Genomic DNA, 12329 nt, shown 5'->3' with positions numbered 1-12329 from the left:
TGTTACTATATAAATAATATAAAGAGCGATTACATTAAAAAAGATATTATCAAACAACCAAAGAAAAAATGAAAGGAAAAATTGCCTCCTAGAACTGCCAGATACAATTAACAGATTTAGAAAATAAAAAACATTTGCCAAAGAAATGCAAAAAGGGACTCATACTTTGTTTTGTGTTGTTTTCATTTGTGTCCCTTGAAGTAGAATGTAATAGTTTCTCAGCCTGATAAATTATGCTGATAGAATAAGAGCTGCAAGAAACCTTGTGCTATCCAGTGCAGTGGAAAGAGTAACCACATCTCCAAAATGTAGAGACGTGAGTTTAAATTCTGCCTCCATCATTGACTAGCCATGTGACCATGGGCAAGTCACGTGACTAAAATGTAAAAAAGGTTCATATCTGTCATTGGTCAACTTAATCGGGTTGTTGTGGGGGGATGAAATGGAGTGAAGTAACACGATATCTTTAGTCTTTGATATGTTGTTTGTTGGCGAGGGCCGGTGGGCTGTCAGTTGAAGCTGAGCTGGTTTGTGCTCAAATGTAACTGCTTTTGGCCTACACAGAGTGAACGGCTCAGAGACATATTTAGAAAAAAAACAAAAACCTTCTTTTTAGTAAGTTTGAAAAGGTTCAAAGGGAAGTTAAAAAGGTTGATCGGATAAGATCCTTAATTCTAAGGGGTTTCTATCTTAACCCATTCCCCACTCAAGGCTTCTCACAAAGACCGCTTCTGCCTGTTCCCAGGCCTGCTCTCTCTCTTTAAAGCTACCTTACCCTCAATTTCTAACTAAATAAACCTATTTCTAATCATTATTGACCTTATATAAATTAAAATTATCTGACTCCTTGTAGTTGTTCAACTCTGGGCCTTGCAGATTTCTCTGCTTGGTAGGTTTCTCAGCCTGAGAGGCCTAAAACCCTGTCTCTGCTCCACGGCCATAGAGGGCAACAACACAAATTTTCTTTCTTCTCAACTGCTGGTATTCCTTCTCAATCTTTTCCCAGATCTCCAACTTTCTCTCCTCTTTGAACTGTCAAGCCAGGTTCAAGGAATTTTCTAGATCCCTGCTTTCCAGCCTCCTCTCTGAGCAGAAAAACCACCCAGCAGTGAGCCAAAAGGCACTTAGGCTCAACAGAATTCACAACTCCTCAGGTCTCTGAATTGCTACCAAGAACTTGCTCAGGATTCTACCTAGGCCTCCAAGTCAGTCAGGCAGGATTTTCTTCTTGTCACTAAACCTCTTAATTAAATCCTAATCCTATATTCCTAACATATATTAATTATTTGATATATATATATATATGTGTGTATATACATATATGTATATAAATATATGTATATAAATCTTACGTAAATGAAAGGAACCTGTTGTTATGGAAAAGAAATTGGAGTTGGAGTCTGAGAAGTCAAATATTTCATCTGACTATTACCTCTATTACTACTACTACTACTACTATGTCTGAACTCTAAAGTGAGACTCTTAAGCTCTCAAGGCCTTAGTTTCCTCTTATAAAAATTGTAGTTTTACTACATGAATTCTGTTTCATCTCTAAGTCCATGATTTTGTGCCTGCTATTATTTTCACAATTAAAGAAATTTAAGTACAAAGAAGGGAAGTTATGTTCCCGTGGTCATAAAACTAGCAGGGATGACTTGAGCCCATGTCTTCTGAATACAAATATAGAACTCTCTCTTACACTGAAATTAATCATTGATTAGTCTTTCTACAGTGTGATAAAGTGAAACTTTCAGAGACTTGATTCTCCTTCTATAAGACTAATGCTTTTTCTCCTTAAAATCAAGCATTTCTTTTTTTTTTATCAATTGATTAGAATGTATTTCAGATTTATTTTCCCTTATTATTCCTAACCATTATCATAGAATGCATTTCTGAATCAAAATCAATTAATCCATAAATATTTAGTAAGCATCTACTATGTGCCAGGCACAATTCTAAGTACTAGATGGTTTCTTAATATTTTTTTCTCCATAGGGTAACTTAGATTTTAGTAATTTAATGCAAATGAATGTTTTCTGTATTATATATCTATATAGATATATAATTCATACACATGAGTGGAAAGCCAAGCTTATATATGTGCCTGACACTGAGACAGGAAATATTTTAAAATTAAATGAGTCCTTTCAGTTGTACATTAATAAGATGGACATTTCAATGATTTTAAACAAGTTAAAGGAAATAAGTGAAACTTTTACTAAGTTTATCAAGCATTATCTGGCACAAGATCCATAGTCAAATCAAGGAGATAATGAAAGTGGCCAAGGAATCTCAATAGTGTTTATTCCTGGACTTCAGCAATTATAATTCAATATTACATTTATTGCAAGTCTAATAAAGTAATTATCTGGAACTCATTAGTTACTCCAATTGATAAGAAAGACCTCAGTGACAGCTAACAAAGGAAAATGGCAAAATCTAATGCTACCTCAGCCATATTTGTTGTTGTTTATTTGATTAGTTATGTCCAATTCTTCATGACCTCATTTGGGGTTTTCTTGGCAAAAATACTGGAATGTTTTTTCATTTCCTTCTTTAGCTTATTTTGCAGATGAGAAAACTAAAATAAACAAAGTTAATTGATTGCCCAGGATCACATATCTTGGATGTGCCCAAGAATTCGTGTCCTTCAGATTCCAGGGTTAGCACACTAGCCAATATGCCATTTAGCTCCCCAGCAACAAACCATACTAGTTAACCTATGTAGAATTTAAAACTTTGCAGAAATGCAGCAAGACTTAGTGAAAAGAAAGGCAATCTAAACCAGGAACAACCAGGTTCTAGACTTGTCTCTTTCTATGATACAAGACAAGTCACTCAAACTCAGGGTACCCTCTAAGAACAGGTGCAGATTAGCAGAAAGGGAAAAACTGTGAAGCTCCTGGGAGGAACCTATGCCTAAGAAATCACATATCCAGTTAAACGTATAGAGCTAGTGATTAATGATGGAGCAAAAATTAAACCCAAGTCTGTCTTTCTGTTCCACACCACTGATTGTTTAGACTATCTCTTCCCTAATGGAATCCTGGACTTTGCCCCTAGGTCCCTTGGCTCCTATAGGTCCATTTCTGATTTATCTTAAAAGCCTAAAGCTTGCACAAACTACTTCCTGAATGCTTCAAGGCACGTTGTAGCACAAGGACCCATTCCTCTCTTCCAAATCCCCTTTTGTTCTAAAGGAATTTAAACAGATTCCACTTTTCTCTCTGGGTATGGAGTCAAGGATGCAGTCTACGATGTTCTTGCTTATTTTAATTTGTACTCCTAGTATTTAGCACCTTGTACAAGCTCAATAAAGACTCCTATCCATCTATTTATCTACCTATTTCAAGAAACAAAGGCATAGATTTGAGATATGTATTCTTACAGATACACAGTTGTCTGTTAGCTATATCTTGAAATATAGTTATCAATAGTTATATAGAAATTATGCAATCATACATAATCACAATGTTTTCAGGAGAAGAAAAAAGGAAAAGAAGCACATAGTAAAATGCTGATTGCCTTATATCATTGTTTTCAAGACTGACTTTGGAATGAAAATAGCTCATCATTACTACAATGATGATCTGGAATTTGTTTATATGAAGCAAAAATTGCTAGCAGTATAACTGATTGAAATAGTATGCCTCAAAAAATTGCGTTTCTCAACATAGTATCTATAGAATTTACAGTTATGTTTCAGATGACTCATGTTTCTGCTAGAAAGATATGAACATTCATCTGAAGAAGCACCATATCAATAATTTTTATTTACATAATAAAGGAATTTTTAAATTGTTAATAACTAAGAGAATATAATCATTTTAAGTAAAAAATAAAACAATTAGAAGTTACTCTGAATTTGTACTTTGTATGCCATTGAAAACAAGTCAAATGAATCAATAAACATTAAGTAGCGATGGTGTACACAGAATTGTACTAGACACTGCAGAAAATGGATGGAATTTGGAATCTAGCAGAGAGAAAAGACAATTGCACAAATAAGGAAGGCGGGCATTTTTAAATGATGTGCATGTCTTAGAGATGTTGCAATCCAAGTATTATGTGAGGTATGGGAGAAAAGGCAAGGGGGTGGCAGTATAAGTTATGGCAGAATTTCAGTGACCAGGCAGCAATTTTTGAGATAATTGAATGTAGCAAGTAGTATATGAAAAGTGAGATTCTCCAAAGTTTCAGTTAAACTATGTGTTACTTTGAAATAGCAGGGTGGTATTTAGGTATTGTCCTATAGATAAGTGGAGATTGGCTCTGGAGTTCAGAAGAGAGATCAGCATTTATTGTATTAAATTAAATTAAACTGAAGTGGGAATCATGTCCATAAAGGTAGAACTTAAATATCTGGGAAGGGATGAGATGTTCATGGCATACGGTGTAGTAGAAATCCAAAATTAGAATTAGGAAGTCGTGAGTTCAGATTCTATCTGAAATTTTTACTAGTTAGGAACCAGAACAAGTGACTTAATATGCCTCAACCTTATAAAATGGCAATGATAATAGTATAGTAGAGGGTGGTTGTGATGACCCAATGATCCGATCTAGCCAACCTAGAAAACCCTTACCAACATAAAAACTGCTACATAAATATTAGCTGTAATTTGAAATATTCCACAATATAAATCTTCTTGAAGCAGAGCTGTGGCAAGAACCAAACAATAGAAAAGCCCATTTAAGATCAATATTGCTTATTTACTAAATAAACATGACTGAATAACTTCAGCATCTCTTCAGAAAATGGTATCACAATTTGGCAAGCTGAGTTAAAACAATTATTTAATTAAAGTCAGTAAAGTGGCATGTATTAACTTCCACTATGTTCCAAGCACTATACTTTGTGCTTTCGACTGAAAGGATTAAAGGGTTGTTGAAGTTGATTCCTTTAGAAAATAAATCAACCAATCCAGCATTTATTAAGAATCTAGTATGTGTACTTATTTAGATCTGTGACTACAAAGATAAAATAAAACAGTTACGCCCTCAAGGAGGAAGCATTCTCTTAAGAAGACAACATATATACAGAGAAAATCTGAAGCTATTTCAGTGGAGAGGAAGCACTATTAGCTGGGGAACAAAGATGGGCCTTATATAGGTGATGATGCTTGATCAAACCATTGATTCTAAAGGCTGGAGGTGAGGAAGGGAATGCATTAGGGGTGTAGAGGACAGCAGGCGCAAAGGCACAGTGACATGAGATGGAAAGTCTGTGTGTAAGGAATAGTAAAAACGTCAGTTTCACTGTTAGTGATAAATGAAATGTGTGCATTTAAAAAAGCGTTAGCATTTTATTACTTATTTTTATTTCATGGATAAGGCAAATTCACTGAAGGGAGGTATAAAAACAATATATAACTGAAAAAAATAATGCTAGCAATTTTAGAATACTTAGTATCTTTGAGATGCTAAAGATCCAAAGACTCATTTGTCAAAACTTCCAGGTGTAATAAGATAGTATGTGTGATTCTGTGTACCTATTAATTTAACAAACATTTAGTCGATATTTAGAGTATGCTTATCTCTCCATATATAAATAAGAGCACACAGATGTGTGTATATACATATACATATATATGTATGTGTGTGTATTCGTCAATGCATATACACTATACATATATATGTAAGATTTGATTTTTTATTTTATCTGGGCAGAAAACTCTGGTACAGAAATTTACTCTACTAATAGAAAAAATATTTATAATCATAATTACTTGAGTCCCTGAGAGGTAAAATGAGTTGCCCATGGTCACACAGGTAGTATGGGTAGTAGGTGTTAGGGAGAAGACCTTAGCTCATGTCTTCCTAACTTCTAGAGTGATCCTTTATCCATTTTGCCAGTCTGCCTTTTCAGTAATTAATGTATATTATGTGCAAAAACTTCTGACTTTATGTTTTGACTCCTGAGAATGACAGAAGAAAAGGTTAATTTTTCTTTATAGTGCCTACCCTACTTTCAAAAAACATAAGTCTAGTAATGAACATAAGACACATAAACAAATAATAATAACTCATATTTCAATATTTGGTTAGAAATTATTTTGATTATTCTCCACAACGAAAAAAAAACTTGCAAGGTAGGTACTATGAGTATTATTATTATATCCATTTAATAGATAAGAAAACTGAGGCTTGGAAAGTGAATGACTTATTCAGAGTAACACAGGTAGTAATTGTTAATGGCAAGATTCTGAGGCATCACCTGACATAAAGTCTAAGATTTTCTGCTCCACCACAACCTCTCTAGAAAACAGAATGTAGAAGCACAATAAAAGTAATAGAAACCAAGAACTAGGTGAGTTGAAAAGGGAGAAAAAATTGTAATAAAAGCCACAAAGTATCAATGTCAAGTTCGGAGTAAAAATATCTAAAATAATAATAATGATAATTTTCAAAGGTGCCTAGATTAATTAAAAATCTACTATGCCTTCTTACTACTAATTATTTCCTTTGCTTAAATTGTAGGTCATGCTGACATTATTGCAGACCCTAATCAAGCATGGGATATGAAATTATTACTCCTAAATAAATGAATTGCTTAATCTCCAGTGACCATCTATACATACTCCATCTTCACAAAGCTTATCAATTTTGTGTCATCAAGGCAATTGTGACCTTCTTTTCTTCAACATGCATGGGATTTTTGGACAATACAATTGCAGCTTTGACAGTTATTTCCAGGAAGACAAACGTTATATTTCTTTGGTGTTTATCATTTGACAAATGCAAGCCTTTTTCTTCTCAATCAGATCTTATTGAACTTAACAGCAGCTGCTGTGGAATGATTAAAAGTCCATTGTATTTCTGAAGACTGAGAGCTAAGATGAAGGACATGCCACTCAAAATTCAGGTGCTACTTGGCCTAGCTCTCACTGCATTGGTACAAGCTATAGATAAAAAAGTGGATTGTCCACCGTCATGTGCATGTGAAATCAGACCTTGGTTTACACCCAGATCCATTTATATGGAGGCTCTTACAGTGGATTGTAATGATTTAGGTCTTTTTAATTTCCCAGACAGATTGCCTGCTGACACACAGATCTTACTGCTGCAGACCAACAATATTGCGAAAATTGAAAACACGGTAAACTTTCCAGTGAACCTTACTGGCCTGGACTTATCACAGAACAACTTATCTTCGGTCACTAATATTAATGTAAGAAAGATGCCTCAGCTTCTTTCCATCTACCTGGAAGAAAACAAACTTACTGAGCTGCCTGAAAAATGTCTGTCCAGGCTAAACAATTTACAAGAACTCTATATTAATCATAACTTGCTTTCTACCATTTCACCAGGAGCCTTTGTTGGTCTACATAATCTTCTCCGGCTTCATCTCAATTCAAATAAATTGCAGATGATCAACAGTAAGTGGTTTGAAGCTATTCCAAATCTAGAAATTCTGATGATTGGAGAAAATCCAATCATCAGAATCAAAGATATGAACTTTAAGCCACTTATCAATCTACGTAGTCTGGTTATAGCCAGCATAAACCTTACTGAAATACCAGATAATGCTTTGGTTGGTCTGGACAATTTAGAAAGCATCTCGTTCTATGACAACAGATTTGTTAAAGTGCCACATGAGGCTCTTCAAAAGGTAATTAACCTCAAATTTTTGGATCTAAATAAGAATCCTATTAATAGAATACGAAGAGGAGATTTTAGCAACATGTTACATCTAAAAGAATTGGGAATAAATAACATGCCTGAATTGATATCTATAGATAGTCTTGCTATTGACAATTTACCAGATCTAAGAAAAATAGAAGCTACTAACAACCCTAGGTTATCATACATCCATCCAAATGCATTCTACAGACTTCCCAAACTTGAATCACTCATGCTCAACAGTAATGCCCTCAGTGCCCTGTACCATGGAACCATTGAGTCCCTGCCTAACCTCAAAGAAATCAGCATACACAGCAATCCAATCAGGTGTGACTGTGTTATCCGCTGGATCAATATGAATAAAACCAACATTCGACTGATGGAGCCTGATTCACTGCTTTGTGTGGACCCTCCTGAATTTCAGGGTCAGAATGTTCGGCAAATACATTTCAGGGAAATGATGGAAATTTGTCTCCCTCTGATTGCCCCTGAAAGTTTTCCTTCTAATCTGGATTTAGAAGCTGGGAGCTATGTTTCACTACACTGTAGAGCTACCGCAGAGCCAGAGCCTGAAATATACTGGATCACACCATCAGGCCACAAGCTCTTGCCTAATACTCTTTCTGAAAAGTTTTATGTCCATTCTGAAGGTACATTAGATATAAGTGATATAACTCCAAAAGAAGGTGGCTTATATACTTGCATAGCAACTAACCTAGTTGGTGCTGACTTAAAGTCAATTATGATCAAAGTGGATGGTTCTTTCCCCCAGGATAATAATGGATCTTTGAATATTAAGATAAAAGATATTCAATCTAATTCAGTTTTGGTATCTTGGAAAGCAAATTCTAAAATTCTTAAATCCAGCGTTAAATGGACTGCTTTTGTTAAAACTGAAAACTCTTATGCTGCCCAAAGTGCTCGAATACCATCTGATGTCAAGGTGTATAATCTTACACATCTGAATCCGTCAACTGAATATAAAATTTGTATTGATATCCCCACTATCTACCAGCAAAATAAAAAACAGTGTATTAATGTCACTACGAAAGGACTGGATCTTGATCTGAAAGGTTATGAAAAAAATAATGTAACAGCATTCATTGCCTGCCTAGGAGGTCTTCTGGGGGTAATCAGTGTGATATGTCTTTTCAGCTGCATCTCTCAGGAGATGAACTGTGATCCTGGACACAGCTATGTACGGAATTACCTACAGAAGCCAACCTTTGCATTCAGTGAGCTTTATCCTCCTCTAATCAGCCTTTGGGATTCAAGAAAAGAGAAAAGCACAGCACTTGAAGTAAAAGCAACTGTCATAGGTGTGCCAACAAATATGTCCTAAAAAATGGTGATAAAAAAAAACTATCTGTGAAGAAAAGCACAAGACTACAGTTGTGCTAACTAAAAGAAACAGAAATGTTATTCTTTAGAAAGAAGTCTAGACTTCATCAGTGCTGCTGCTGACAAATGGAAACATGTATGAGTTCAGCATTTTAAAAAGGTATTTTAATTAAATGGCTTCAAAGGGTACTGTGGCAACCAAATAAAATAACTTCATTTTATAGAACTTTCATTTGACTTTTCTGTCTGGAAAACAGTTCCAGTGAACGAGAACATTTTCTGTATTTTTTTTAAGTATGTAAGAGTAGTTGAACTGAGCAATACCTCCTCCTGTGTTGCATTACACATATTAGCCACGAGTTTTTGCAGTGACCAGATAAACTTGAATTGGCACGTGGTATAGCAAAATGGACAAATTATGTAGAGTAGACACAGTGAGTATGTGAAACTTTTTTATGAGGAAAAATACATTTTGGATTAAAATCAATTGCTTTTGTCTTGTTTTTGTTTCTAAATAAAAACAATTTCTGAGAGATATCTGACAAAAATAATCATTTTAACGGCGGATTTTAAAAAAACACATTCTGATCAATAGAATTCTGAATTCTGAGAGGAAAAACTTATCATGGGCTATTTAATAACACATCATGCACAAAAAGATATTTTATAGAACATTTTGTACTTCTATGATATTAAAAATAGTAATGCAGTGTTTTATAATTTTAATATAGAAAATAATCCATAAGAGAATTATGGTCCAGAGTGTTGTGCCACAGTTATTCCTTTGCCTTTCCCCTAACAGTAGAAAGAGGATTAGATGTAAATATGGGGCTCAGAAAATGCAAATATAATACCTGAATAAAAGAAAATGTTCAATTTAACCTTTGCTTGCATCTCAGTTTTAGGTTTTTTGCTTTATTCTGTCAAATTTTAACAGGATAGTTTCCAAAGTTATTTTTTCTCAAACACATGTTCCCCTTTTATTATTATTATGATTGAATGTCATAAAGATACCCAATAAGTTTTGCAATTTGGCATGTTATAAAATATAACATGGACCATAGTTTTCCATTCCATACTGTAAAAAAGCAAGATTATAATTTAAAATATAGATAATAGGTAGTAAACATTTCTTATTCCAAAATACTTACTTGTAAACATAATTATTCCTGAAAGAAGTGTGAGTTGAATCAAATCATTCCCATGTTCAAAAGAAAAAATCAAAATTCAATTTAAATAATTGGTATGAAAAACATCACCAACACCAAAGACAAATTAATATTGAAATAGTTTTGATGGCATATAGCTATTTTATGATTAGAGCAACATGGAAATGGTATAACTTTGAGGGGGAAAAGCCTTTTGTAGTTTTATAATAAAAATTTCAAAATCTGAGTAATTATTAATCATTTCATATAGAAAATTCACAATTTAGCTTCAAGAAAAAAACATCTTTTTTAGACTTTTTCACACATTAAAATATGTGTATCTTCACATCTATCCCATGGACTAGAATTATGGATAACAATCTTCAACATAGTAAAATACATGTGATACAAACATAGGGCTGAGCTATACAAAGTTCTAGAGCTTCTGCGATAAATATTTGTGCCTACTCATAATCAATTGTTCAACTTTTGTCACAGAAAACTACTACATATAGTCAGAATATCATTGGTCTGTAAACATTTTGAGAATAGCATTTCTATAATTTTATTTATCATTAATGGACATTTGCTTTCCTTATCTCTCAGCTTCTGAGACAGTGACTTACAAATAGTATATAATATTTATTTAATTAAGCTGAACTGAATTATTGATAGATTCAGAGCTTATAATTAAACGTTAGCAATTTCTGGTTATCTGGAATGTAATTGCTCTTTCACTAGATCAGGAGGGAAAGAGTGTTAATTTTAAAACATTCTGAATTTGAAACGTATAAATTCAATGTGCTTCTTGAACACGAATTTTACAACCTGATGAATCACCATCACACATAGGCTGACATTAGAATTTATCAGTGAGACATGCTCATATATCATGAGAGATTTCAGTACCAGGGACAGAGCTTTTTAAGAGCAAAGCTATTTGTCAAAAATACAGGAGCTAAAATATGACCTATTAGGATGGAGCTACTGTATAGGTCAGCAAGAACTTGCCCATGTATCTTGAATGTTTGTCTTTTGCACATATCTGCATTGAGAACTATTGCAGATAGGGCTCAGAGGGGAGAACCTAATTTATTTCAAGGAATGATTCTTAGAAAAATGGTATGAAATAAATACTCTGAAGGGACACCTAAGAGTAAGTACAGAAATGAAAAATTATTTTTCTTTCAGCTGAATAAATACAGCTATTTGTAGTGAACCATAATGCTATTTACTTTGTTTAAAATCTAATCTAAATTTTTCATTGAAAGAGAAAATACATTTGTTTCAATAACAAGAATGACATTTCATTCTCCCTATGCAACTTGCTAAATAAGCCTCACAAAAAATTATCTATGTACTACTCAAGGTATTCAAAGTACATAAAATTTAAAAAAAATGTCTATTTGAATATGAATTAACAAGAAAATAAATTATGACATTGTGACACAAAAATTCTCACTTATATCCAATCAGTTTTTAAAAGCAAATACTTATGTAAATGCCAAAAAAACTTGAGATGAGAATAAAAAATTTCTAAAAAATTGTAAAGGATTACAGGTTTTAGTAATTAATACTCTAATATTCTAATTTCACAATAATAAAGCTTACTTTAAAGAATCATGTCCAACTTAAACAGGAAATAAATTGTGACAAGAAGACAATTATGAAAAATTGTCTTTAATTTTAGCAAAAATTTAAGATATAATGTCAGCAAAGTCAGAGAACATGGTGCTTCACATACCAGTCTTTCAGGATTTACTAATATGATGATGGAAATGATGTTGATTTCTAAGGTACAACATAAATATATGTTATTAAATAAAAATATGTCAAAACAAATACAAATACACATTCACATAAATAAAAAGGTTATATAGCTTAGCAATGAAGAAATGCAGGATAAGGACAAAAATATTATAATGTTCTGAAAATATGAATTTAGGTTAAGTGTTAAAATAGGCACTAAATTTTAACTAATGAACATCCCCTTTGCACTTATTTCGAGTATTAATAAACAAAAAGCAGACTATGGCATAAGCAAATTTCCTTATTATATTATAGTCATTTCTGAATATATGTTTGAATTGTTTTACCTACCAGGAACTAACACACTCACTTATTATTTTAAAAGAAATACAAGATTTATGAATTATGAAGTTGCCAAAGACTAATATAGAATGATTGTCCTAAAAATAAATACAAACAGAATCATAATTA

General features: G+C 33.2%; 1 protein-coding gene across 1 annotated transcript; it reads left to right on the top strand.

The window, feature by feature from the left end:
* Positions 1-6835: 6835 nt before the first annotated feature.
* Positions 6836-8962, top strand: LRRN3 (leucine rich repeat neuronal 3). Its single transcript, XM_044679480.1, has one exon. The coding sequence runs from the start codon at positions 6836-6838 to the stop codon at positions 8960-8962; it is 2127 nt and encodes a 708-aa protein (XP_044535415.1).
* Positions 8963-12329: the final 3367 nt, after the last annotated feature.

The sequence above is a fragment of the Gracilinanus agilis genome, chromosome 5 (assembly GCF_016433145.1).
Source record: "Gracilinanus agilis isolate LMUSP501 chromosome 5, AgileGrace, whole genome shotgun sequence".
Lineage (NCBI taxonomy): Eukaryota > Metazoa > Chordata > Mammalia > Didelphimorphia > Didelphidae > Gracilinanus > Gracilinanus agilis.
This window is presented reverse-complemented; position numbering and strand designations above follow the sequence as displayed.

Bases quoted from the DNA above. Each gene is read 5' to 3' on its own strand.
- LRRN3 (XM_044679480.1), top strand. From the start codon at position 6,836: ATGAAGGACATGCCACTCAAAATTCAGGTGCTACTTGGCCTAGCTCTC.